Source organism: Castanea sativa, chromosome 3 (genome assembly GCF_040712315.1).
Source record: "Castanea sativa cultivar Marrone di Chiusa Pesio chromosome 3, ASM4071231v1".
NCBI lineage: Eukaryota > Viridiplantae > Streptophyta > Magnoliopsida > Fagales > Fagaceae > Castanea > Castanea sativa.
The window spans coordinates 47,256,105-47,283,870 of record NC_134015.1 but is presented as its reverse complement, the minus strand read 5'-3'; the positions used below and the strand labels follow the sequence as shown (position 1 = coordinate 47,283,870).

The following is a 27,766-nucleotide window of genomic DNA, read 5'->3' as shown; positions in this document are numbered from 1 at the left end:
AGATGTTAGGAATGCTGTTGAAGGAAGCTCACTAGTGAAAATTGACTGCAAAGGGATGCACACAAGTGATTACAAGAAGTTAGGTGCTAAGCTTAAGGTCTGTAACATTTGTGTTCTTCTAACTTTCAAGCGGGTATTAATGTAGCCCAATACATTGTTAGGTACTAAATTTAAGAATAGAGTTTGGTCACAAATTGGAAAGAAAATATATAAGATTAAAAGAAGGTATGTTCTGGCACTATGTATATATTTGATAAGTACTCTGGCAATATATATTAATCAGGAATTTTATGTAAACTACGGGTATCTAACAGGATCTATGAAATATGAACCTGAGGTTAATCTATAAAGGCCTGAGTTTCAGGCCCTGAGTCTTGACCTAATGAACTAAAATGATGAACAGGGTTTGTCCTCTGAATCCCCAAAAAGTTCGGATGGGGGGGGATGTGGATGCTGATGTCCTTTTCTATTTTTCTTTTTCCTGATAAGTAAAAACAAAAATTATTAAAGAAAAGGAGAGCTAAAATGGTAGAGCCTCCTAAAGAATTACAGAACTATATTTTAATTATTCATCTAATCTAGCAAATTACAAGATAACCCAAATGATAGTACACCATTCAAACCAAAACTATAATAAAGTAGACTTGATATTAACACATCTCTCCATGCCTTTGAAAATTTGGCTCCCTCCAAATTCCTCACATAAGACAATGAAAAGGTAAAATAACTAGCCATTTACACCAAAGGTGACTAGACCAATAGGACAAGCTCATATAAAAGCAAGATCTAACATAACAATTTCAAACACTACACAGTTAACTATTCAAAGAAGTGTTTTCCAAAGCTACAAAAATGATAACTTCACAAAACAATCGAACCACAATATGCAAAAACACAAATTCACATCCTACACAAATTTCACGTATAAAAAACAATACATAAAGTCACTCCCCATTAACAGAGTAGTCAATATCAACTTCGATAATTTGACAATTAGGAACGGGATATTAAATAGTAAATATCATATCATGTGAATCCATATCAGCGTATCCCACACATCAAATTTCATTTTCCTACGTTGTTTGTGTGTGCAATATCACATTAGAACAACACAATCCTATAAATGCAATTTAAGATAGCAAAACCAATACGAAATTAAAATAACAGAGAAATTAAAAACACAAAACCAAACAGATAATCAAGCAAAATCCCAACTAAACTTTTAAGTCGAATAATAGTACGATAATCATCCAGAAAATTTAGGGAAAAAAAAAACAAAACACAACAACCTAGTAGTTCAGATCCATATCATCATCCGCTATTTCAAAATTAAAACATATTATAAATCAAAAAAAAAAAACAAAACAAAACATAAAACCTAATCACCACCGGCCTTCTGGTACACATAGGTCAAGCCACACTTGCCACAGTAGTGACGGTCAAAGTGGTTGGCCATGAAAGTTCCAGCGCCGCACTCAGAGTTAGGGCACTCCTTACGAAGCCTCTGGACCTTTCCGGAATCGTCGACCTTGTAGAACTGAAGGATCGCGAGCTTCACCTTCTTGTGCTTGTGCTTGATCTTCTTGGGCTTGGTGTAGGTCTTCTTCTTGCGCTTCTTTGCGCCGCCGCGGAGGCGGAGCACCAGGTGGAGGGTCGACTCCTTCTGGATGTTGTAGTCGGCTAGGGTTCGCCCGTCCTCCAGCTGCTTTCCGGCGAAGATGAGGCGCTGCTGGTCCGGCGGGATTCCTTCCTTGTCTTGGATCTTGGCCTTCACATTGTCGATGGTGTCTGAGGACTCGACCTCGAGGGTGATGGTCTTGCCCGTTAGGGTCTTCACGAAGATCTGCATAGTTGCTTGGTTGGTTGGTTCTGCGATTCGCAGAAACCAGCCGCTTCAAAAGGGGTCTCTGTGAAAGAGTCTGAAATAAAGGATGAGAAGGGATGTGGGAAATGAAGAGGGGTTTATATATGGTGGGTGGATGGGTCTGCTAGGGTTTGTGGAGTTTTATTGGGTGCGGTGAGGGTGCATGAGTGGTATGTTAGGGGTCTAGTGCAACGCTGCGTTTTTGTTTGTATTAATATAGGGTGATGCAAAACGGCTGCCGTTTTATCTTACTCTTTCATATATGTGATAGGTGGTCTTGTTGTTAGGGACATATGTATGGGATGATTTTTGTGTTATATGCTGTTTAACAACTTTCAAAATAGTATTTTCCTTTTTTTTTTTTCAAAGGAGTTATAAGTAATGGTACCATTTATCACGTGTAAAAGTGGCTTAATGGTAGGAAATTTTTGTGACTCGTCACTTTACGAGTTTGAGATTATAGATTCAAGTAGTAACAAATCTCATTATTATTACAAACAACTTTTTTTTCCATTGAAAAAAAAAAAAGAAACCTAAGGGTATTTCTAAATGTTTGATTCAAAATTCTATTTTTAAATAGTAAAAGTGCATATTAAAAATTTATGTTAATTTGGGTTTTGAGTGATAACCAAATAATTTCAATACCTTTTGTGCTAATTGAACAATGGAGTTCATGTCTCTCCAATCCCCTTCCTCCTATTCACCTAGTTAAAATAATGTGTCAATTAGCTTGAAGCACAATGGCACCTAACCCCTTATTTAAATCATGAATACATCTAAGAAATGCTTGTATCCTATTCTTATTTCAAATTCAACATTCCTACTTCCTTTCCTCCTAAAAATAAAAATAAAAATAAAAACATCATGAAAAAGGGAGAATCATGAATGATAAAAAACCGAATTGAAAATGCACCCACATTTAACAAGAGCATTAGCACACTTGATTAAATTCACAAATCACAGTATACTTGTTAAGAACGGCGTCGTAAGTTAGCATACAAAACCCCCAAAAAAGAAAAAAAGAAAAAAAAAAGGGGGTTAAGAACGGCGTCGTATCATGTGACAAAGCTCAAAAAAATCATATTCTCTTTCTCACTCTCTTCCCTCTACAAAACACAACGGAAAAACCAGAAAACTCTTATCACTATCACACTCATCTCTCTCTAACTCATCCCAATAAAAAAAGCTAACACTTATTCAAAAAATGGCCATTGTAGCATCACTACCAGGATTCAATCTCTTCTCTTCGCTCCCTTCAACTCCACCCTCAAACGACCCCAAATTTACAAAAAACTCCAGCCCTCCTCCTCCTCCTATTCCCATTCCCAAATACCCTCCACCTCTCAAAAAATCCTCAAATCCCCAAACTACCCCGCCCAAACCTCCCAATTCCCAGACCAACCCCGCCTTCAAAACCCCCCACCGCCGCTCCAACTACTACAAGCCTGTCAAGGACGGCGTCATCGCCTCCGACGCCGGCCGCTCCGTCGTCATCGGCGACTCCGGCGTCTCCTACCTCCTCCCCGGCGCCCCCTTCGAGTTCCAGTACAGTTACTCCGAGACTCCCAAGGTTAAGCCGCTCGCGATTCGGGAGCCGGCTTTCTTGCCCTTCGCTCCGCCGACCATGCCGCGGCCGTGGACAGGTAAAGCGCCGCTGGAGAAGAAGAGAGATAAGGATAGGAAGATTCGGCTGCTGGAGTCGCTGAATTCGCCTCCGGCTGATAGCGACGGAGTGAAGCGTGTCGAAATGGCGAGGCCGTTTCCGTTGGGGAAGTTTGTGGAGGAGAAGAGGACGAGAGAGGAAATACTCGGCGAGCGTTTGAAGAAATGGGAGATCAAAATGCTTGTTGAACCTCGCTTGTCCGATAATCGCCAGGTTAATCTTGGTGAGATTTTCGTTTTCCTTTCTTTTGCTCGGAAATGGTAGCTGAATTTTCATTCAAACCACAGTTTTAAGGACTCTCTAACTCATTAGGTGGCGACTAGAGACTTATGAAATTGTTATGTTACATGTGATTAGTGGATAAGTTTGCAATGGAGTTTTTAATTCCTAAAATCATATTCATTCATTTTGGCATGTCGCCAATATTTTATTTATTTAATTTTGATATTTCAATAGGTTCAATTGAGCTACAAGGCTCTTGGCACGATATCAATAATTCAAATAGAAATTAAAATGGCGATTGTCGAAGTTTGTCTAAATATCAATAAGTTGATACAATTCAATCCGATTAACTCTAATGACACAAGAAATTTTCTAACTTTTTTTTAGCCCCACAACTGCTGAGGTGGTAGTTTGTTGATTAGTATACAATAAAAATTATGTCAACAGTGGCCCTGTGTGAATTTGATGTTGCATTGATCGCAATTTACCACTTCGATGAGTTGTGAAATTTGTGTTGTCTGCCTATAGCGTTGAATTCAATCCCCTTAGTTTAAAATAGATCAATAGGATTGTATGAGCTCGATTATGGAGTAACCTTAAGAACTTTAAGGGATCCTAATATATGTTTTATGTGACTTCTTTAAATGATTTAATGATCCTGTTATGTATGGGTTGGAGGAGGTATTTTGTTGTGGATATTCATGTTTGTTTGGGTAAATTTGGGTGTGTATAGGGAGGGATGGATTGACGCATAATATGTTGGAGTTGATACATTCGCATTGGCGGTTGCAGAAGGTTTGTAAAGTTCGATGTAAAGGGGTTCCCACTGTGGATATGGATAACATTTGCCGTCACCTTGAGGTATTAGTCTCTCCATTTTTCTTGTATTCCTCAATTTCATTAATCTAAGTTGTTGTTGCTTACCGAGCATGTGATAGGGATATTTTGCTAAAGGTGCCATTTGGTGGCCGAAGTTTCTTTTTGAGCTCCCATATATTTTGCAAGGAATGGGATGTGAAGATAAAAATCTCATTCTAAAGAATCTTATTGTAATTTGGCAGAGAAAGAAGTTGGAATAGCATTGCTTCAATTACCATCACTTTGTTAAGAGATGGAATGGGATATTGGGTGTGAGATATAGAAGCAGCCATGAGGCCCATGCCAACATTTTGTTTTAACTGAACAATGGCACATTGCACTAACCATAGATGCTACTACTGGATTTTTGTGTATTCTGTTTTTAGATTTTACTTCAATTGCAATAAATGGTGCCTTTTGTGGAAGTGTGTATGCGCATAAATCACCTTAGTTGCCTCTATTTCTAATTTAAAGGCCAGTTTTTCGACTCATGAAAGTGTCCATCAAATAAATCAAATTTTATTCTCCTAAGAAGTTTAAGCCTCCTAAGTTAATTATGCACCAATTAAGTTCCTTATCAGGCTGAATTTAAATTTTATGTTCTCTTTGATTTAGTAAAGAAAGCTCATGCTTGCATCATGCTCAAGTTTCTTATAATGTCAGGATAAAACTGGGGGAAAAATCATTCATCGCGTTGGTGGTGTAGTTTATCTTTTCCGTGGGAGAAACTACAATTATCGCACCCGTCCGCAGTACCCAGTAATGCTCTGGAAACCAGCTGCTCCGGTTTACCCAAAACTTATCCAAGAAGCTCCGGAAGGATTAACAAAAGCTGAAGCTGATGAATTTCGGAAGCAGGGAGAAAAACTTTTACCAATTTGTAAATTAGGTAAATTCACCAGTACCATCACTTGTTATTATAAATAACTACCTTGTCATAAAGTTCGTTTTATATTTAATTCACATTTTGTCTTTTTTATCTGTTCCCTGTACCTGGAGCCATAGGATGTGAAGCAATACTTTGGATAACCAGAAATAGCTGAACCGTGAACTGTATGTCTCTCTATTCTAAAAGGGTCACGGTATAAACACTTTAATGCCAATTGTTCTAGCCAGTCCCAACACCTGGGTTCCAGATCTGTTGATGTTTTGCTCAGGCAAACAGCCAAGCTCAGTTTCAATATGGGCTTAGAATTCCTCAATTCAACATGACCATGTCACACTATACATACTTTGTATATACTAAACCATCTGAAGTGTCTATGTATTTGAATGTGTATGCTGCAAGTTGCTCCTGTATTATAGGCTTGCATTCATGTCAGAGATTCTAGTTGCAATATTTATGGGACAAAGTCTATTGTCTATAAGCATCATCATGACTCAAGTTTTATTATTTTTATTGGTGTTCAATGCAAACTATTTATTTCCTTCTTTCAATTGCAGCAAAAAATGGAGTATACATAACCTTGGTGAAAGATGTTAGGAATGCTTTTGAAGGAAGCCCACTAGTGAAAATTGACTGCAAAGGGATGCACACAAGTGATTACAAGAAGTTAGGTGCTAAGCTTAAGGTCTGTAACATTTGTGTTCTTCTAACTTTCAAGTGGTATTAATGTAGCCCAATCTTATATATAAGCATGTACACATTGTTAGGTATTAAATTTAAGAATAGAGTTTGGTCACAAATTGGAAAGAAAATATATAAGATTAAAAGAAGGTATGTTCTGGCACTATGTATATATTTGATAAGTGCTCTGGCAATATATATTAATCAGGAATTTTATGTAATAAACTATGGGTATCTAACAGGTTCTATGAAATATGAACTTGAGGCTAATCTATAAAGGCCTGAGTTTCAGGTCCTGAGTCTTGACCTAATGAACTAAAATGATGAACAGGGTTGGTCCTCTGAATCCCCAAAAAGTTCGGATGGGGGAGGATATGGATGCTGACGAAGGAACTCATTGGATATGGCTCTCTTGTCAATACATTTTAAATTGATTGTGGTAGATTAATTAAGTTATTGCACTGCTGGGTGTCCTTTTCTATTTTTCTTTTTCCTGATAAGTAATAACAAAAATTATTAAAGAAAAGGAGAACTAAAATGGTAGAGCCTCCTAAAGAATTACAGAACTATATTTTAATTATCCATCTAATCAAGTAAATTACAAGATAACCCAAATCATAGTACACCATTCAAACCAAAAATATAAGAAAGTAGACTTGATCTTAACACATCTCTCCATGTCTTTGAAAATTTGGCTCCCTCCAAATTCCCCTCATAAGACAATGAATAGGTAACATTCCAAATGAAATTATTGCTATGTCAACCAAAAGTGTAACTTCTTTCTAGTGTTAAAAATATTCTATGAAGCTGTTGTTTCCTAGTTTTGAAATTTGAAAAAGCACGAGGTCATACTTGATGTCTAAGTTAAACGAAAATTTTGTAGTTCATACAAACATTTCTGGACAAAGTTTTTGCATTGGCTTGAACTTGTAATTAATTTGCACATTTTTAAAGCCCAGACAGCCAAGCATATGAGAAGGACCTAATGACAGGCTTGGCTTGGGCTAACAGGGTTATCCCATCTGCTAGGGCTTGGGCCACTTGGCTCACCGCAAAGTGAACTCTCCTCAACAATCATAGTCCATATGTATATATTACAAATGTTTTGAATTCTAGCATCTGATATGTAGGTCCAAAGGAAAGGTGCCTAGCAAAAAAGAAAAAAATGTTCTAGCTCAGAGGAAATGGTACCTTTCTAAGGTTTTACTTGTCATTATATGGGTCATTATGAGTGTTAGTCCCACCTAGGGGGGGTGGCTTGGATAGCATCTTACCTTCAGCATCTTTTGCATATGCACTTGTTAGCCTGAGACAAAGCATTGCATTAGATGGTGGCCCCTTTATACTGTTAATTGATAGGCAGTGCCTTATACAAGTGTGTTATGATATGTTGAATGCTGTTTGATGGTGTTTATATTCTTTACTAGTTTACCTATCATTCTGGTTGCCATGCTGTCCTGGTTTTTAACCTTTTTTCCTCTCCATTTGGACAGGACTTAGTTCCTTGTTTGTTATTATCTTTTGACAATGAACAAATATTGATGTGGAGGGGACAAGATTGGAAATCAATGTATACAAATGCTCCTTTACCTGCAATCCCCCCTAAAATTGGCATTGCAAGTGGTTTGGAAAGTTCAGGTATGCATTACAAAAAGGAACGGGACAAGTCACATTGCATTTGTACAACTTTCCTTTGAAATTTTATCTGGAACTGCTGAAACACTAGTCAAGGGTACTACTGCATGCAATATTAGGTTATTTATGCAATTATTATTATTTACCTATAAAAAAAATATTAGGTTATTTATGCTGTAAGATGATATTATGCAAACATCAAATTGTAGATGACAGCTGGATGATTCTATGCATGGGGGTGGGAAGGCACTTGATTTTGACTTACTTTATAGGAAAACAATATGTTGTTGAGAAGGGTTTTAGTCTTATAGATGATGGCAAATTGGGATACATCATTTCATATGCACAGGGACTACAATGTCATGGATGGTAAACAATATGATAAAGGTTGGCATAGTAGTATGTCTTTAAAAAGCATTTCATTCCAATTTCAAGTAAGCCGCCATTGGCCACTAGATTTCAGTTAAATTCAGGAAGAATAGTTGTAGTGGCCACCACAGTTAAGTAGACATTATTTTGGATAAGGCCAGCTACTCTGCAATTTAATTATTGATTTTGGTTAGTAAGCTACTGTGCAATTTGGTTGGACACCACTTTGAAATGATTTTGGAAAAGGAAGGTACGCATCCTGTTTTTTGTGAAAAAGTTAAAGAGGCCCTTAGTAGATGCTCCAAAAGCAGTTTCCTTGAAAATGCATTACCAGTAAGCAAGTGCTCCTTTTGTATTCTCTTCTGAATTGCACATTTAAACAAGTTGGATGGGAGGTGGGATTTTTGAGGTTGCTTTTAAATGTGGTATATGTTAAATAATAATAATAATAATAATAATAATAATCAGTTCTAAAAGGATTGACTTTTCCTATCAGTACTTGGCAATTATGCTAAATATTGTGACATGATGACAGATTCTACAATGATCTGGCCTTAATTTTCATTTTTCACTATGTTTTTCAGGCAAGGATGAGAGTGATTGTTGTAAGGCTAATGCCACAACAGTGAGAACAAGCTCTAAAATGATGTCGCTATGGAAGCGAGCAATTGAGTCAAGCAAAGCGTTGTTGCTGGATGAGATTAATCTTGGTCCAGATGCTCTTTTGAAGAAGGTAGAGGAATTTGAGGGTATTTCACAGGCCACAGAGCATTCCTATCCAGCATTAATTTTGTCAAGCGAAAATAGTACAAGCAGCTCAATGGCGGAGTCTGAAGATGATCCCCAATCAGAGGGTTATGATGAAGATGACATTTATGATGATAGTGACGGTGATGAGTACGAAAATTATGATAGTGATTCATTTGAAGAAGTGGAGTCATCAGTGCCTCTAGGGTCATTACCCGTTGATTTGATAGCTGATAAACTCAAATGGGAATGAAATTGCAAAGAAGGTTCTGACACAGATGTTCCTGTTCAATTGCAATGTTGCTTATTTTTACTAGAAGAGAACAATGAGCTTTGTAAATAATGCTACAGAACACAAACTTTTTTCCAATATTTTTATAACCTATCAATGCGATAAATTCTTACAAGTTTTCGTCTGAACTCACTATTAATATCACTTATTTACTTTCCAATAATTATTCTTCAGATCAGCAATTTGTAAAAAAATTTGTAAAATAGTTTGTGAATTTAATATTTTAAGGTAAATTAAGATTGTGATATTTGGAGGAAGAAATGGGCAAAATGAAATGTAAAGTATGTGTTGAAAAAAATGTATATAGTCCTATCTGTTTGGTAGGGCTGCCTCGGTGCCTTGTTCTTTTCCGAAAGGTAGATCACGTGGGTTTGGCTAATCAAATATTTGTGGCAATAAATATACTTTTGTAGATTGTCCTTCACCGAGTTTCTAATTCACTAGTGTGATAAGATAAGGTATATTCATCTATTCATAAAAAAAAAAAAGTGAAAAGTTTATAAGGGAAGATATTTTTGCCAAATAGTTTATAAAGGAAGTTTGGGTTATTGTTTTCCCAATGTAATAATTTTGTTTATACTTTTGGGTAAATATTATATTAGTGCAACATACATACATACTCTGTTTTTTATTTTTATAAACCGTGACGAGGTCATGATTTAACTTTACAAATACACATGCGTGGACTAAACAGTCATATATTTTTATGGTGTGTTTGAATGGCAAGATTTGGATATACGAATTTGTATTTGGATGAATAAAATTAAAATATTTTATTTGGATAGTTTACAAAGAGTCAAAAATTTGAATTTGATAAATCTACAAAATATTATAAATATTAAAATCCTTGAATTTGAAATAATTTCTGAACCCATAAAATTTTAAAAATTCATATGATATAGTCAAATATTTATAAATTTGGAATTAAAATATTTTAAAATTATTACTTTAAATTTAAATCCAAATTCAAGTACTCAAAGTTCAAACGCAACTTTATAAGATTGTTATATAAATGACATGTCATTTTAATGGGAGAGCTATGACAAATAAGGGTGCCTCCATATAAAATGTTGTAAAAAATTTTAATTTTTTAATTTTTTAATTTTTTTTGCATGTATAGCAAGATTTTTGTGAACAGTCTGACCAATTTGTGGCTTGGGACCGTTTCTTTGCCCAAAAAAATTCTCCTTTTATTCATCTCCAAGTACTTGGCAGTCGGGACGAAGAAATTGAACACCCCCACCACCATCGCCTGTTGACAAAAGAGTGTGATAAGACAAAGAAATTCTGAATCAAAATTATTATTATTATTATTATTATAAAAATAAAATTTAATTAAAAAAAAAAAACCATCAACAACATAAAGAAAGAAACAGTGTTTTTTGTTTCCACTTGGGTAGGTACTATTATTATTATTAATTACTACCTGTCCAAAATTCCGTGTATGTGTGGCTCTACTGTGTCTGTGTCTGTGTCTCTGTGTGTGTGGGTTTTCTGGTTCCGTATAGAATTTGCATTCTTTCTCCAAATAAAACCAAACCCCATTTTGTAAATAAATAGATAAAATTTATTGTGAGAGAGAGAAAAAAACAAACCCATGTTGTAAATAAAATCCATTGTGAGGGAGAAAAATCAAAGAAAAAAAAGTGTGTAGTGTGTTGTCTTCTCTGCTGAATCTTCTCCAATCCCAGAAAAGTCTGCTACATCAGATCACGAAAGCATACCCGTCTTTTGTAAAAGGTTGTTGTTGTGTTGTACTAAATCTCTCTTTCTCTCTCTGTCTCTCTCTTTTGCTTGCAATAGAAAGAAGCAAAGCATCTTCTTTTTTATTTTACATTTGACACCTCTATTCTCTCTGCATTTTCGTTTGGCGAAACCGTAAGTGCCACACCTTTCTTTATCTATAGGAATTTACGTTTTTTTCTTTCTAATTATTGTTATTATTATTTGATCATGACCTTTTGGGTAAAAACCAATCCAAAGTAAAGAATCTCTGTTTGTGTATGATAATATTAAGGAGAAGAGAACCCGTGTTAGTTCTTAGTTCTTTGTGTTGTTTGTTCCTTACTTGCATAACACTCACTGTGAAAATTCTTAAGCTGAATTGTGTTGGGATTGAATTTTCGAAGTCTGGCCTTTGTTAGCCATGTGTTTTTCCCGTTGTTTTCTTTGTTAGACACTGGGACTTGTTCCTTTTTATTCATTAATAAAGTTTACTTATCAAAAAAATTTGAGATTTGTGTTCCATTTCATTGAGGCATAGTAGTTTGTATTGTAAATTTTTTGGGTTTTTCAAAGTTTTAATCTTTAGAATGTGTTTAGCAATTGAAGTGTTTGTGGAAAATTCAAATGTTTGAGTTTCCTTAGCATTGCAGGCACATGCTTCTTGTTTATTTTTTTGTATCTCTTTTGGAATCTTGATTACATTTTTATTCTTTTCTTCCATAAAACTTGTTTCCCCATTTTATAGTTTCAAGTCATCAAATTTTAAGAATAACCCTTTTGGTTTTTAAAATTTTCACCATCATTCATCTGTACATTTGGTATTGAATTCAATTTTCACCCAACATTTGGCTCTGGGAATTAAACTACAAAATATGATAAAAAGTGAAGCAAGTAGAAGTAATATCTTTAGATTCTTAACAGGATCTACAACCCGTACTTGGGAGCCTGTCATGACTAGTACTGATACAAACACCCCAAGTTATTGGTTGAACTGGAGGTTTTTTCTCTGTGCACTATGGGTCTTAGCCTCAATGGTTTTGGCATCATTTCTAATATGGAAATATGAAGGTTTCAACAAGTCCAGACCGGAGAGGAGAGAAAATCAGCAAGAAAAATCAGGGACTTTGTACGAGGATGAAGCCTGGAAGACATGTCTTAAAGGAATCCATCCTGTCTGGCTGCTTGCTTACAGAATGATAGCATTGACTGCGCTTTTGGTGTTGCTCATTGCAGATGTTATTGAGGCCGGAGGTGGCATTTTTTTCTTTTACACTCAGTAAGCCATCCTAGTCCCATCTATATATCTTTCATCTATTTACCTGGAAATATATCTACCTAAGGTGCACTCAAAGAAATCTCTTCTAACTTGTATTGTGATTTTAGATGTCACCATTTGATACTTTCCTGCTTTAAGTATCACAATCTGCATTATTCTTCAATTCTTGTGCAACCTGAGTGGGGGGGCCCTAATTTTTCTTTATAGTGGAGCACGGTTTCAATTTACGGATTTTTGAAAACCCCTTGGAGAGAATATATTGTGTACTTTTGTCAATAACAAAGAGCTTATGTCAGATGCTGGAATAGTTCCTTATTATACTTTATATTTTTTTGCTGTGTGAACAATTTCAATACCTCCATGAACAATTTGAAAAGGAAAAAGAGTTTTTTTTTTTTGTTAAGTGTTGGGGGGTGGGGTGGGGAAGGGATCTTGAGATTGGTTTTTCAATGAGGCAGTATTTCTTTAACTAGCTTTCAAGTCTCAAGGATCATGAGTAATAAAAAGAAACGATCACTTTGCTGACTATATTTTTTGTGATTTTGTTTTTTTGGGTGTTGCACAGGTGGACATTTACTTTGGTCACGATCTATTTTGCGGTATACTTTTCAACTCTAAAAACACTCTTGTACAGATCCTTGTTTTTAAATTGTTCTAAAGTCTCATAGAGATGAAATTGGAACATAAACCTCTTTTGTTCTTTGGACTAGTTAAATTATTGTTTATTCTTTTTTATTAATCATCTTGTCTAAAGATGTTTGCTACACTACTTGGCTATTGAGTTCCTCCTTGGGAACACAACAGCCATCTGTCTTCAATGTCATTAATTGTTTATGGGAGTATGGTATCTCCTTGGGTTCAATTTTACTTTACATCATCATTCATAAGTTCTTATGGTTTCAACTTCAACTTGTAGCTTGGATCTTTATTCTCCATTTATGGATTGTTCAAGCACAATAGAGTTGGAGGCGATGAGGTTGATCATGCAAGTTTAGATGCAGAGCAGGGAACATATATAGCTCCCACAATAGGACAGAGTGCAGATATGGCCAATATGTCCAAAAGTCCAAATACCCATGAAGCACCTCATTCTCGCCAGACTGCAGGTGTATGGGGTTATATCTTTCAAATCATTTTTCAGGTGATTTTTCTTCTAAAATTCAGTTGCTAAATTTTTTTGTATGAACTTAAACTATGTCATTCAAGTTTCTTTCTTGCTTTCAGTGTTTTCTATATTCTCTTCATCTTGTTCCTTTAGTTAAGACTGTAATTTTAATGATCTGATTCTTTAGGGGAGAAAAAATGTTAAACTTGTTATGGTTTTGTTTAGTACATTCCCTTGATTAGTTAGTGCTGAGAATGGAATACCTGGCTTGTGTTTATTTATTTATTTTTATCCTACCCTTACCAGTTGAACAGAGAATTTTATGAACTTTCTTTTCTTATTCCATTTTTTCTGAGGAAATTTAAGAATATATATGGTTCATTAATCTTGAGCACTACGCTGTCATTGATTTCAGTCTGTATGAGTTTAACCACATTTGGCAACTACTGTTCTTTTAACTTGCTTTTAATACTCGAGCAAACATATCTTAAGTGATTCTATATCTACTACTTCATTGATAAGAAAATGTCTGTTTCATAAGTGACCTGTTGAAATCTTTTTCATTTTTTTTCTACCTATAGATGTGTGCAGGTGCTGTGACGCTCACCGACTGCGTATTTTGGCTCATTCTTTATCCTTTTCTTATGTCCAACGAGTATAAACTGGATTTTGTAAGTACAGACCTTACCATCACACCGCCTGGTGTGCTTCCTTTAATTTAACTGTTTATGTTTCTATACATGCAAACCATACCTTGTTCAGACCCCTTCGCCCTTTATGCTGATTTTAAGGTTGAATTCTAATGCCCTTTTGAAGGAGATGTTTTTACTAGCCAAAAAGGGATATGCTTTAAATATAGAATACTGATAGGACAGATATGGTGTCATTTGGAAAGGGTTTAAATCAAGGACTTTGGTTGTTCTTGAAAGAAAAACCTTTTAAGTCAGAGTAGGACTCTGACATTTCATTGATCTTGAAGTCTTCTTCACCACTTCCCAAAACCGCCAAACCCTGAAAGCAGGAAAATGAGTTTTGGTTTTGAGAAAGATCTTTGGGGGTGTTGGCAGTGACAAGTTTTGTCTTATTTTGTGGGGCTGAAGGCAGTAAACTCAGTTCCTTTCAACTATATTTTCTTGTTTCTGCAATTTAGCAAGTCAGGCCTCAAAACAAGCAGAAAGCAAAGAGTTAGCAGTTTTATGCAAATGTCACATCCATCATGCCTGCTGACACAGGACAAAAACAATTGAAATTCTACAGCAAAATCGAAGGAAGAAAGAAAAACCCTAGAAATCAACACCTAGGATTGCTTGGAGTAAGCACGTACAGTTGGCTAGAGACAAACACCAGACAATTGAAAAGAAAAAAAAAATCCAAAAGAAATACCCTTTAACTCTAGGTAATTGAATAAAATACTAATTACCTAATAAGACATAAAACAAAATCCAATTGACCAATAAAGATACACTTGACTTCTAAAATTAAACAGGACTAAATTAAAATAAAATTTTCTTTGCACTTCCCCCATTATTTGCTCTCTCCCTCTCGCTCTCGTAGGTAATACAAATTGAGTTTCTCTTTGTATCACTAATAATGAATCCCTTTCATTTGAGGAATGTGTTGCTGTTTCACTTGCAGTTGCTTGCTAGTATGCACTCATTCAATGCTGTTTTCCTGCTTGGTGAAACAATGTTAAATTGTGTGGTAAGTTTGGTTCCTCAATGGTTTTATTGTTTTTTACTTATTTTAATCTTCTCAATGATCAGTTGCAAGTTTATTAACTACATATCTCTTTGTCCCAGCGATTTCCGAAGTTTCGGATTGCATATTTTGTGTTGTGGACAGCTATGTTTGTCATTTTCCAATGGGTCATCCATGCATGTATTTCTATATGGTAAAACATTTTTCCCATTTAGTTGTCTATTATTATACATTTGATAATGTTGCTTTTGTTGTTGCTATTCTTTCTCTCCCTCTTCGTTTTTATTCTTTTGTTCTTAGTTACTTTTTCATTATAATTATACATTTTCTTTTTTCTGTTTCTTTTTTTTACAGGTGGCCATATCCATTTCTTGACTTGTCATCTCCATATGCTCCCTTATGGTATGGTGTCATTATCTATTTCATTATTACTATTGCTAATACTACTATTATTCTTGAACCTCCTTTATTCTGTGCAAAAACATGCATTTAACTCTCAACATGAAAAGACAAGTTTGTTTTCCAAAAACACAGACAAAAGAAAAGTTTTGAAGAAATCATATATACTGCCAATTGGCCATCTATGCCTTCAAAATGCAAGAAATTTTCCTCAATAATATCATCCTTCCTTTAGATGGTAGCCAAATATCTCATTGAGAACATTTTAAATCACTGGAATCATGGTGTCAGATAATGATTGTCCGGATGTTATATAACTTGGTCTTTTTAACTTTTAGGTTAAGTACTATATCTGGTAGATTTCAATCATTGCAAGTGCCAATCTGGCAGGTGGGGTCATGTATCTGTGATTTGCTCCCCAAGGGTGGGTCCAAAGGGCCTGCCTTGGTGAGACTCCATGTCATCAGAAAAAAATAAAATCTACTGCCAATAACATGCCTCCACATTAAAGAAAAAATATATTATGTTGCTTTGTGTGTGAGAGAGACTATTGAAAGGATGGCAGCACTGGTTGTGTGATTTCCAAGGTTCAGTTGGCAACTATTAAGTACATGCCACTGTTGTGAAGATGAGACTAATCCTACCAATATGTATCTACTATTCTAATGCTTCTAATGATCTACCATTCATCTGCCATTGTGGATTTTGCAGGTACTTCGCAGTGGGGTTGATGCACATTCCATGCTATTTCATCTTTGCTTTAATTCTTAGGTTGAAGCGCATGTGGTTGTCAAGATCATTTCCGGATTTTTATGAGTATTAGTTGAGGAAACAGAAGCCTAACGCTGCCCACAACCATTTTAATTACAAGGGCCTGAGCATAAAACAAGGGCCGACACCACCCTAGCCACACCATTTCATATGAAAGATTAGTGCAGTATTCAGCTTCTAAGAGAGTTGCTGCTAGTGTCATTATTTTTTACATCGAGCAGCAATGGAAGGATATAAAAAGTGTTGATAAGCTGGTGATCATTATTTTTCCCAGGATACAAATCAGATGTGCATGTTTTTGTGTCCACCAGATGGGTATACGTCCTAAATATTTATGTGCTTGGATAAATTGCCAAACATTGTTAATTGCTTCTCAATTCAATTCTGCTTCATTTTTGACCTGGCATACACTCAAGAATTATGTAGTGGGAGATTTGTAAATGAGTTCAACTAAGTTATCATCAGCCATATGGATTGGTTTCTTCAGGATTGGTTTATTTGTTATATCTATCTCCATTGCCAAATTCGAAGTCCACATTATTGGTCTTTAGCTTGTAATGACTTCCATTTCCCTGTTTTTTTTTTTTCTCTGTTTAATAAAGTTTGGTTTAAGCAAAATGGAAGTCCACAAATCCAAATATTCTACATTCCTAAGGATGTACTTGGAGTCTTGAACCATGAAAGGAATAAAGTGAATGCCGGAGATATACGTGTTTAGAAAAATCCTTTTAGATTTCACTTTTCATTTTTCCTTTTTTGTTTTTGTGGAAAGATACTTTTCCGTCTTCTCTATAAAGTTGTTCCCGCTCTTCAATACTTTATAACTTTGTTAAAGCTGATTTTGACTAGTTGCGGATTTCAGCGAAGTTTTTCCGTAATAACATTTCTTTTCAGATTCTACCCCTTTTTTTCCTTTGAAGTTAAGAAACACTCAGTTTACTATTCTTGCATTAACCACCACCTTACTGTTGCCCTTGACATATACGTAGTGTACACGCTGTGAGTTACAAAATTGTAACTTGGACTGCCTTTTCTCTTGTCATATGTTGGATTTGATAGGCATATAGAAAATGATCCAACGGGTTTCCCTTGTTGAATATCAACCGAAATGTTATTGATGAATTTTGCAATAAATTTGAAGAACATGTCGTACAATTGAGTAGATTTATACAAGGTCATGTAAGGTTAGAAGAATTTGTTCTTAGAATTCTGTAGTAAAATTTGATTAACTGAAGATAAACACACCAAATAGATTGACAATATCCTTAATTTGCTGAGATGAGAGAAAGGGTAAAATCTGCTACACACCTGTTACGATTTCAGTTTATGAAAACACAGTGTGTAATAAACATCTCCCGAGAGAAATACTCCATTCACAAATGTGCTTCCTTTCATATTTAAGTGATGGAAGTTTAAAGCGCATTGAATAACTTCAATTTTCAACTAAGATAAAACTTGACTCAATGCTCAAACGAGTAAAATAGGGGATTAGGGGGTCTTCCTGAGTATTTCCATCTTATTACTACTGTTTACTATTTCCATAGAATATAATTGCGACCGTCTGTTTCCTCAACAGAACAGTGTGATGTATGGATTCCAGAAATAGGGTTGAATTGGTCGATTACTTAATAATACACATCATTAAACTGGCGCTTGGAAATTGGAACGCAATGTCATGCCAACATTACATTCCAAATTAGGGGTTCGGCCTTTGGTATGGTATGGTCCTAGATTATTGTGATGGAGCTGTGATAATCTATATTATCAGAAAATTGATGGAGTGGCCCATGATTCATTAAAATAGAATGAACCACAAACAAGGCAAAGATCAATGAAAGACTGGATAATGCAAATGAAATCAAAAGTCATGCAGTTGGTCAAAAACCAGTTGGTGAGCTTGGAGAGGCAGAGGCATGATTACTCCAACTACAGTCAATACTCTCCTAGATTTTTAAATTAAATAAAATCCCATATTCAATTGTGTCTCATTGTCAAATTCACTGACCAGACCAGACCACACCCGAATGGATCTCTACCCACTTTTTCCCTCTCTTTTCTCTCCTTTAAGTTCAATTGGGAGTCTAAAGCTTCCTAGCGTTTTTCCAAACAGCATGAATACTCAAGCAAACTCTAGAAGCAAAAACATCACAGATTCAAGAAATCTAGAGAACATCCAGCTAGGCCTTTACATGTTCCCTGATAAACTGTTCCACCTGATTTGTCACACCAGTCAAACCAGAAGCTTCTGCAACAGTAACTTTATTATCGCAGTGAGAGAAAGAAAATGCTTCTCCAGGTATCCCAAGTGTGTAGTCATTTGCAATGTCAGCTTCTGAAACTGAACTTCTTGATGCCCTTAATTTGTCACTGTCAAAAGATAGAAAATATGTTACAAATATGAATCATAAGCATCACATTGTAATTTCATTCAGCTAAGGAATATAAATCCAAATTCAACAACTAACTCTTGAAGGATTATGAATGACAATCACAATGATCATACTGTAAGCAGAATTTTGTTGAAAGACAATTGGTGTAATGGCAAAGATCTCTTCCTTCTATAATTTACTTAGAGGGAATCATGATCAAAAGCAACCACTTGTAAAAATGTCCAATAATATGTAATTGATCGAGGATGAAACATCAAGAGAATAACTTTATGCATGCATATCATAAATATTGTGCAAATATATAGAGCACCATCCAGTGAGCTGAGAACGAAGGACATATAAAAGATATTGCATTGAACAACCACTTTCGCAGTGACTCAAGGATGACAATCCAAATGACTAATGCAACATTTTCTTACATAATGGAGAGATATCTCTTCTTCAACTATAAATAACATAGAGCAAATGGTGGCAAAACAAGCAGTTTAATCCCATACACAGCTTGCAAAATGTGCAATAAATGCAATCAACTATGAACAATTCAATATAAAAGAACTTAGAAGCCATACACTTCCTTCTCCATCTGTTTCCTGATAAACTCCTTGGTATGTGCTGTCACTTTGTCTGTTTTGTTGCAGACAATGAGAACTGGAATTTTCTTCTTCACGACACTTGCCTTAGTCAAGATGTCATACAGGTACCTTTTGCAATCAAGTAAGAAATGTTAGTATCGTTGTGTGCAACATATCTCTTTGTCAATTCTAATTTCCATGTGCTCACTAACTGTGTTGTTTTTTTCTTTTGGGCTAAGATAATTAAGGAGAGGAGGGGAGGATGAGGCCCATAAGAGTAGATCCAATGCCCACCCCAAAAGTACACCGATTCCCAGGGTAACCATGTGTCACTCACACATGAGGATGGAGCTCGGACTCATTGGGGACCCATGAGGTCCAAGCCACAGTGGCAGGGTGTGGAAAATCAGTAAATAATGGAAAAAGAACAGTATTTTTTAACCACATATTGTGGCGTCGGCCAAAAAAATAAATAATGATCATTTACTCTGAAGCAGCACGGCAGTTTGGTAAGAATTCCAGAGCATCCACCACGAAAACAATTCCTGCTGCTTGAGGCAAGAACTCATCTAGCTTGGGTCGAAGACGAGAATGTCCAGGAACATCAACCAGATGAACAGGCCTTATTTTTCCCTTCTGTCAAATGGAAAGACAGAAAGGTTTAGTTCAATTGACTCTGAGATTCAATAACCAATAAATAAACAACAATATAATGACAAGGAGAGAAACTACTAGAATTAATCTCATGTTCACATGACAGTTGAAGGAGTTGGCATGCTTCCTCTCATTATACAGAAGAAGCGTGATTTGAGAAAATCAGTATGCACACAGACATTTGGCTGTGCTTGTTTGCTCATGCATTGGTTTTACAAAAAAAAAAAGGTTAAAATATGATACCTTTGTTGTTTCAGAATGAAGCACAAACAGGCCCTCATTTGGTTCCATTGATGTAACAGTACCCTGATGGGAAGAGCCATCCCGAAGCTGGACCAAGCATAAAACCATGCATAAAAGGTAAGATTGACATCTATAAGGCATAAACTATGTCATGTAATAAATTAATTAGTAGCGATATGAGAAGTATATGGGTTCTACTAAATAAAAGCTTCTTAGGAGAAAAAAGGGAAGCCCCTAGTAAACATGATGCCAATATCAGGAAAGTCAGCTTATAAAATTAAAATTAAAAACAGAGCATAGAAGAATCACAATTGAAAAGACCAAGAGACCGAGATATTAAAACATATAATAAAAATTGAAGGAACACCATCTAATCTTGTGGATAAAAGGTTCAATCACCTTGAATGCTCAACCACTGCGCTATTGCAAAGGCACTAAGTCAAGCATAACATCACCACCTTATAAACAACACTACACTTTATTTCCTAAGTTCCTAACTGCCACTCTCCAACACTCCAAAAGCTTCAGAACAAATTGGACATTAATAAAATAAAATAAACCAAATAATGCAAAGACCAAGGAACAGAACTTCCAGGTTGCTGAACAGCTCAAAATAATGTTCTCTAGTCTTTCATTCCACCATATAATTTAACTACTCACTAACACGTGCAATGCACAGGAAAGCAATTGAACATGAGATTTTAAAATATATTTGAGCAACAGTAAACATCATAGGAACACAACAACAATGAAATTAAAATTCAAAGCTCCCTTAATATTATATATTACAAAGCCCTCTAACACAAGTGATTATAATATAAGAATCATTTCCATTTTCTTTCTTTTTTTCTAGTGCAGGTTAGGAAAACTATTGCATTCTTTAGAAACAAACTTCTAAAAACTCCATGAACTAAGTAATCTTGTTCTGCTTAGGGGGAAAAAAGACTCATTTAATGAAGATAAGCGCACTGAAAATACTTCTCTCTAAAGGCCATCCAAGTTATTTTACCTCTAATGCCATGGCATGATGATAAATGAGATGATAAGGGTTTTGACTAACCACAAGTATTGCCTATCTATAGAATAACACTAATATTTGAATTAAAGAAAATAAATTATGCTATAAAGTATGAAGCTTGGACTGTACAAGTTACTAAACAACCAATATTCAAAAGACTGCTCAGTCAGCTGTCACAAAAATATCCTATTCCTTGCTAATTATTTAGCTAAGAATAATAACAAAACTCGACAAGACACTCCCCACTAATTCTTCCCCAATATCATTGAATAAAAGAAAACCAAAAAATTAAATAAAACTTATTCTTCACCATGACACCAAACTCCGTAGCCCCAACCATAGTATCTGATTCTCATTGTCCTGACAAAGTGTCTCCATTACTCATTCACCCAATTTGGTGCGTCCATATTCTCTTTTCAGTAATAACTTACAACTACTCCATGCTGCCTTAACAGGTGAACTTTAAAGTTAACGAAAGGATAACCTCAACATGTGGCATTTTGCAAGGCCACATATTTATTTAGCTGCTGTTATTTACCAATACAATGGCAGGGAAAGTAAAAAAAATTTATGGTACAAACAGCTTTGCAACAGAACCTGAGTCCTCAAATAAAGCTTGAAGCCTCTTGGCCGTGAATTTCCAACAATATGGCGCCTCAACAAGCATAACAGAAATACAACTCCTAACATAATTGAACAACTATTACTCAACTAAGCCATATTTCTAATTGCAGTATGGGTTCATAGATGCAAAGATTACATTTATAAAGTTTTATCAGCCCAACAGGTTGGATATTGTTTGCCTACCAAGTTTAATGCCAAAAGTAACTTTTAAAGGGGATCTCACCTGGGGCCATCAAAGTAAAATTTAGTTCATTAGATGCCCCAATCAAATTCAGAGCATATAACTAACAGAACAAAGATCCTAAAAATAATAGTTGGGCACTATGAAATACTTTTCAAGCCAATGAGCTGTAGCTCAAACAGCACTTCCTTCTCCCGTTACAATGGTATAAAGGGTGAAGTATTAAATTCAAAACCTTTTCGTGTGTAGAAAAAAATGAAAATGAAAATTTACAGCTTACATCATGACAATTATTTCTTCCATGTCACAACATATTCCTAATCCATGGGATTTGAAATATTATAGATTAAGAAAGCTTTCTCTATTCTTTCTGATGAATCACTATCCAAGACACTTAGTCTACATTATTTAACTATTGGTGTTCACATGGAGTGTCAGATTCTATATAGTTCCTTGTGCCCCTAGGTGAAAATGTAAACCTTCCTCTAACAAAAAATGCAATATAACATAATGAATCACATCAAGACATAATACTACATGATTGGCCAATATAATAGTCTAAAAGGCATGCTCGAGATATGTAAGGTTTGTTGCAGAAACGTAAGGAGACATCATTCCAAATTAAAAAGCAAAAAATATTTGATAGACATTATAATGAGTAGAAACTGCACTTAATGAAGCTCAAGTTGAGACTGCTTAATCTTGGATCAAGAGTGGGACATCCAAATTTATAATACAAATAGCTAAATTTCCCGATTCAATCAAATTAAAAATAAAAATAAAAATAAAGAGAATACATTAGTTGAGTAATTGGGCTTACATTAACACTACACTGTACACATACTTTGACAAAAATTTCCTAGCCTTCCAGTTTGCCCAAATAGATTGGTGCCGTGTACCCCAAAAATTAAGTCATGAGAGCAAAAAAAGACAAAAGGATGCAGAAAACATTTGTTGCACTGGACCTAAAAGTCCTTCATGCCAACCCTTTGTTGCCTCAGCCAATTTAGTATCAATGTTTATTATGAACGCAATGAATAATCAAATTCTTCACAAAGTAACACATTTCGAGAACACAAATCAAACAATGGCAGTGCTTACTTGATAGAATAGAACAGTTTTCCCACTCCCACTAAGCCCAGTGAGCACAATTGTATCCGATTTCGCACGCTTGAACAACCGAACTGCCATAAAAAGCAATTCAAACATCAGTAACCTTTGATTACACATGCAAGATTTTTACTGCATATATTGAACATCGAAAAACTGAAAACTGTGGGTTTCAAAGAACGTGAGAGAGAGAGAGAGAGAGAGCAATACTGAGTAGGAAGAAGAGGGTTGTGAATAACAAAACAGCGAGAGCAGCGTAGAGCTGGGTTGGTGGAATCTGATGACTATATTCAATCCCTTGGTTCAACCATTGCGTCGCTTGATTCTTCCACGGCTCCAATTGATTCTTCCACTGCTCCAATTGATTCTTCCACTGCTCTGTTCCTTCCATTCTTTTTTTTTTCTTTTTTTTTTCTCTTCAACACTAACACACAAAACTGAACAAGACACAAATTAATGTTAAAAAACACACACACACACACACAGACAGGAAATGGAACTCGATTAAGGTCGAAATTACTAACGTAATTGGAGGTCTCACCACAAACTATTTGCAGAGAAACAATTGAAACATGAAAGATTATCTAAAGCCCTAGAATATAACGATCCTTTTCTTTCAGATCTCTCTCACTCTTTACTACTGTTTTCATCATTTTTCATTTTAGTCCTTTAAATTTCAAAATATTTTCAATTCAGTCCTCTGTTAAAGTTCCGTCTAGTGCTGCCGTTAATATTTAAAAAAAAAAAAAAAAAACTAATACCCAAACGGTGTCGGTCCTCATCTGAAGAACACAAAAAACAAACTCCACTCCCCAAAACTTAAATTTAGAATATTGAAATAAAAAATGATGAAATTTAGGAGTTTATTTTTCATTTAAGCTTTTTTTTTTATCTTAAAATTTCACTTTAAAAAAGGTAACAAATTAAACCATAAACTTGAAAAAAAAATATAGCAAACTAATTCCTAGATCAAATTAAACTAACACGGTGACACCCTTAACCATGAAATAAAAATAATAAGGCAAAAATGCATAAGAATTACAAAAATAATAATTATTTGAAAAAAACACCAAAATGCTAAATTTTTAACATTTAGCATACCAAATCCCAAAAAACAAGCTACATGAGATATTTTAAAATCAAATTTTTTTTTTAGCATATGTAACCATACTGCGCTACTATTCGAATGGTATGAACCCAAATGCTAAACATAATTTTTTTTAGGCAAAAATGCAAAACATATCCTCTAACTTTCAGCATTTTTCATTTTAGTCCTCTAACTTTCAGACTCTCAGTTTTGTATTTTTGCCTTTTTATTTTTATTTTATATTCCTCTTCTTTCTCACCTCTCTAATTCTTTCAAACCAACCTTCAACATCTCGTTGCCATTGCCCATCACACCTATGCATGTCATCTAGCAGCTTTGCCTTCTTACTTTCTCACTTATCACCAATTTGAGTTGTTTGGGCCGTAGGTTGATTTTGGCCATGATTTTGATGGGTTTATGACGTGGGTCATGGTTAATTTTGGCTGCTAGTTGGTGGGTCATGGGTCGGTTGATTTTTTTTCTCCCCTTCGATGGTGTTGAGTTTTAGACACGTGGTAATGGTGTTCTAGGTTTTTCTTTTCAAACATAGAATGTGATTGGTTTTGGTGGTGGTGGGTAGTAGGTTTGAGGTGGTGATGGTGTTTAGGATTTTTTTTTTTAAGTTTTTTTTTTTTTAATGGTGGTAGTGAGTTTCAAACATAGAGAAAGAGATATAGAATTAGTATTAAAATTTTAAGTAATATCCCCTTTAAGTTGAATTTAGATTTAAAAATTATATTAGTAATTTTTTTACATTAACTTTCTAAATTTACCCTTCAATATTCAAATGACATGTTTAATATAAACTAATCTTTTAAGTTAAAAAGCTAATTATTATACATAGATTAATTTTGGATCATTTTCTATATATTTATTTATACGAAATAATATATTGTATCAACAACAACTAAACCTCAGCCCAAAAAATTTTAGGTTGGCCATGTGCATTCTTTTTCACCATTCAATTCTATCAAGACAAATTTTTAATTATCTTCTTTATTGATATATATACACTCCTTACTAACATGAAAAGCCTCACAAGCACAAGATGACTACTCCCACAAAACTAATATCATGCTTGCATATGATCTCCTTCAATTCTTGTCCATAATCTCCTTCATCCTAAGTTACCATGTGAGATCAGCTCAAACTCAGCTTTTTATCATTGTAAAGAAAAGCTTATTGATCCATCTTACTCATAGAGAAATGGATGCATTCAATTCATAGGTGAACTGAGCATATGCATGGGTACACAGCTGCTAGCTCTTCAAGTGTGGCATTAGCCATCTCCTCTTAATTGCTATGCTTCAACTATTCACATTTATTTTCAAATCTTTAGGCCTCATCTTCTTCATGCTTTCATAGGCCATCCTTATCAATCCTGCCGTCCTTAATCAGCATGATCTACAAAGCCAATGACATAATATATGTATAAAAATTGACCACTTAACAAAACTATACAAATAGAGTAAAAATAAACAGAAGCACATTAACCACTCCCCCCCCCCCCCTCTCCCTCTTTTATTTTTTAAGAAACATATCATCATGATATTTATTCAAGTGGTTGGTAAAAAAACTCAGGATAAAATTAACAATATCTAGAGGAACTGATTCCTTCTAAACTAATAAAGGTAAACCTTGCTTTTGTTGGGGATTTCATCAAATCAAGGAGTAATAATGAAAGAAAAAAATGAACACATCAAGTAAATAGAAATTAGTGATTGACTTGGAGGCACAATTAAATGTTATCCTTAGACAATATTTGTCCCCATACGCAAGTTGCTAAAGGGTTTCTACAAACTTGTCCCTAGAATACAACCAAGTTTATTCGGTTCTATAAATAGTAATTTTGGAGAATACCCACATGATTTCTTTTTTCTTTTTTTTTTTGAGAATCCACATTCATCGGCATTTTATTAAGAAGTTGGAAAATCAGCAGAGACAAAAAGATAAATATCTGGTGGAACATCCTCCATCCAGATTAAAACAAGAAAAGAAAGCCTCGCTCTCTGAGCTAAGGCATGGGCCACTGTGTTACCCTGCCTCCTAACATGAGAGAAAGATTTGGTTTGTAACAAACCTATCATAGACTCAGTGTCTTTTGTAATGTGACCTATACTAGAAACAGAACAGTCTCCTTCAGCAAGTGCCTTGATGATGATTTCAGCATCTCCTTCAAAGATAGAGTGCGCAAAACCTAGCTCAAGGATGAACTGGACTGCCCTTCTTGCTGCCAAGACCTCTAGGATTTCAATGGATGATGGTTTGGGAATTTTTTCAGCTAAGGCTGCCATGACCTGACCCACATGATTTCTTGTGTTTCTTTAAACTTACTATTTTGGAGAGAGAGTTTATTCTTCAAGTGAATATTATCCTCTATTTATACCCCATAGGATTATAACCCTTCAAAAGGTACATATGGAAAGTTACAATGTCTCATAAAACCGTTTACAAGATTTAAAACATTTCCCAACGTTCAGAACGGTTACCACAAATTCTGCGAAAAATTCTACAGAAACAGTTTTTATGAGGCTCGATTGATCGAGAGGAATTGAGCATCAATCGAAGATTGTTTTCGATCGATTGAATAGGAATCAAGCATCAATCGAGTCAGGCAGAAGCTTCAAATCAATTTTCTTGATCAATTCGATCGATTGAGAAGCCTTTCTCACTCCTTCGATCAATCGATCTAAAGTCTTAATTGATCAAACATCCTGAAACTTGATTTTTCACAAAGAAAATTCTAGATCTCAAAATTCCATTTTATTCATTTTACAAATGAATAATCTCCAACCTTATATCATTATTACAACCTATTCTTGTATATATATCTATATATACAACAACTTTCATAGCTAAAACATGTGCTACAACATTGCCTTTGCCTATAAGTATGGAAGAAGAAAAAACTTTGAAAAGAGTAAACTAGGGACAACATATCTTTTACTAAGTAACGAAACGTTAAACATAACATGTCACAGTGGTGGCTCTACATGCAAGCCAGGGTGGTCACAAGACCATACTAACTTGTAAAAAAATGTATATATACACTTGCCAAAAAAATATTATATGCTAAACTAATCTATTGTGATTACCCTAATAAAAATTTTGAACACCTTGACTTGAGAATTACAAAAATTTGGGTTCAACAAAAATAGGAGTAGTGCTACTACATTCACAATATTTTCACAACAAATCTAATGTGATAAGCTGTTATTGATTTTAATTTGGGACAAATACTAATATTATTTTTTAAACCCACTAATAACAGTTTTTTGCATAAGATTTATTGTAAAAATATTGTGGATGTAGCATTACTAATTATGCCCCCAAACATAATTCTTAATCCTTTTTTCTAAGTATAAATAACAAAAATAAATATTAGCCCAAATAACAACAAACATAAACCAAACAAAAACAATACAAGACCAAATAACAAGAAGTGAACCGCCGCGCACATTTAGTGCGATGGTCATTTTATAAGTATAAATGTTTGTGGGGTGTGGAGGGTAAAAGTTAGGGTTCAAGTCTCTAGGAGAGAACTTCACACACATATATATACTTAGGGTCCGTTTGGATACAGTTGAAAACTGAAAATTGAAAACACTGTAGTAAAATAATTTTTAAATGTGTGAATAATATTGCAGGACCCATTTATAATAAAAAAATTGCTGAAAAGTAGGTGAATAGTGTGCG

General features: G+C 35.0%; 5 protein-coding genes across 8 annotated transcripts; 2 read left to right on the top strand and 3 right to left on the bottom strand.

Annotated features, from left to right (window-relative positions):
* Positions 1-1,195: 1,195 nt before the first annotated feature.
* LOC142626747 (ubiquitin-ribosomal protein eS31 fusion protein) lies at positions 1,196-1,953 on the bottom strand. The gene has a single exon (XM_075800454.1). The coding sequence runs from the start codon at positions 1,847-1,849 to the stop codon at positions 1,379-1,381; it is 471 nt and encodes a 156-aa protein (XP_075656569.1). The 5' UTR covers positions 1,850-1,953; the 3' UTR covers positions 1,196-1,378.
* A 1,016-nt stretch (positions 1,954-2,969) lies between these two features.
* LOC142626746 (CRS2-associated factor 2, chloroplastic) lies at positions 2,970-9,349 on the top strand. Its single transcript, XM_075800453.1, has 6 exons — positions 2,970-3,750; positions 4,483-4,610; positions 5,271-5,496; positions 6,051-6,178; positions 7,668-7,812; positions 8,763-9,349. The coding sequence occupies exons 1-6, from the start codon at positions 3,069-3,071 to the stop codon at positions 9,176-9,178; spliced, it is 1,725 nt and encodes a 574-aa protein (XP_075656568.1). The 5' UTR covers positions 2,970-3,068; the 3' UTR covers positions 9,179-9,349.
* A 1,316-nt stretch (positions 9,350-10,665) lies between these two features.
* Positions 10,666-16,677, top strand: LOC142629454 (uncharacterized). Of its 3 annotated transcripts, none has more exons than XM_075803445.1 (9): positions 10,666-10,957; positions 11,864-12,218; positions 12,784-12,817; positions 13,135-13,359; positions 13,905-13,994; positions 14,959-15,024; positions 15,123-15,214; positions 15,376-15,423; positions 16,132-16,677. In XM_075803445.1, the coding sequence occupies exons 2-9, from the start codon at positions 11,893-11,895 to the stop codon at positions 16,241-16,243; spliced, it is 993 nt and encodes a 330-aa protein (XP_075659560.1). In that variant the 5' UTR covers positions 10,666-10,957; positions 11,864-11,892; the 3' UTR covers positions 16,244-16,677. The 3 variants fall into 3 exon arrangements, with proteins under 3 accessions (XP_075659560.1, XP_075659561.1, XP_075659559.1); XM_075803446.1 differs by having other exon boundaries at positions 10,864-11,095; XM_075803444.1 differs by lacking the exon at positions 10,666-10,957 and having other exon boundaries at positions 11,688-12,218.
* Positions 16,678-18,118: 1,441 nt separating this feature from the next.
* LOC142629948 (uncharacterized) lies at positions 18,119-23,613 on the bottom strand. Of its 2 annotated transcripts, none has more exons than XM_075803996.1 (7): positions 23,508-23,613; positions 23,194-23,420; positions 22,975-23,057; positions 20,051-20,137; positions 19,641-19,789; positions 19,151-19,282; positions 18,119-18,558 (listed from the first exon to the last, which is right to left on the bottom strand). In XM_075803996.1, the coding sequence occupies exons 2-7, from the start codon at positions 23,372-23,374 to the stop codon at positions 18,369-18,371; spliced, it is 822 nt and encodes a 273-aa protein (XP_075660111.1). In that variant the 5' UTR covers positions 23,375-23,420; positions 23,508-23,613; the 3' UTR covers positions 18,119-18,368. The 2 variants fall into 2 exon arrangements, with proteins under 2 accessions (XP_075660111.1, XP_075660112.1); XM_075803997.1 differs by having other exon boundaries at positions 23,525-23,609.
* A 2,373-nt stretch (positions 23,614-25,986) lies between these two features.
* Positions 25,987-26,364, bottom strand: LOC142629060 (uncharacterized). Its single transcript, XM_075803054.1, has one exon. It carries the CDS (start codon positions 26,362-26,364, stop codon positions 25,987-25,989), a length of 378 nt encoding a protein of 125 aa, XP_075659169.1.
* Between the last annotated feature and the right edge of the window lie 1,402 nt (positions 26,365-27,766).

Bases quoted from the DNA above. Each gene is read 5' to 3' on its own strand.
- LOC142626747 (XM_075800454.1), bottom strand. From the start codon at position 1,849: ATGCAGATCTTCGTGAAGACCCTAACGGGCAAGACCATCACCCTCGAG.
- LOC142626746 (XM_075800453.1), top strand. From the start codon at position 3,069: ATGGCCATTGTAGCATCACTACCAGGATTCAATCTCTTCTCTTCGCTC. The intron at 5,497-6,050 runs GTAAATTCACCA...TTTCAATTGCAG, and splicing joins TTTACCAATTTGTAAATTAG to CAAAAAATGGAGTATACATA. The intron at 6,179-7,667 runs GTCTGTAACATT...CCATTTGGACAG, and splicing joins AGTTAGGTGCTAAGCTTAAG to GACTTAGTTCCTTGTTTGTT.
- LOC142629454 (XM_075803444.1), top strand. From the start codon at position 11,815: ATGATAAAAAGTGAAGCAAGTAGAAGTAATATCTTTAGATTCTTAACA. The intron at 12,219-12,783 runs GTAAGCCATCCT...GGTGTTGCACAG, and splicing joins ATTTTTTTCTTTTACACTCA to GTGGACATTTACTTTGGTCA. The intron at 13,995-14,958 runs GTAAGTACAGAC...TTTCACTTGCAG, and splicing joins ACGAGTATAAACTGGATTTT to TTGCTTGCTAGTATGCACTC.
- LOC142629948 (XM_075803996.1), bottom strand. From the start codon at position 23,374: ATGGAAGGAACAGAGCAGTGGAAGAATCAATTGGAGCAGTGGAAGAAT. The intron at 23,058-23,193 runs GTATTGCTCTCT...TTTTTATGGCAG, and splicing joins AACCCTCTTCTTCCTACTCA to TTCGGTTGTTCAAGCGTGCG. The intron at 18,559-19,150 runs GTATGGCTTCTA...ATCTTTTGACAG, and splicing joins AAACAGATGGAGAAGGAAGT to TGACAAATTAAGGGCATCAA.
- LOC142629060 (XM_075803054.1), bottom strand. From the start codon at position 26,364: ATGGCAGCCTTAGCTGAAAAAATTCCCAAACCATCATCCATTGAAATC.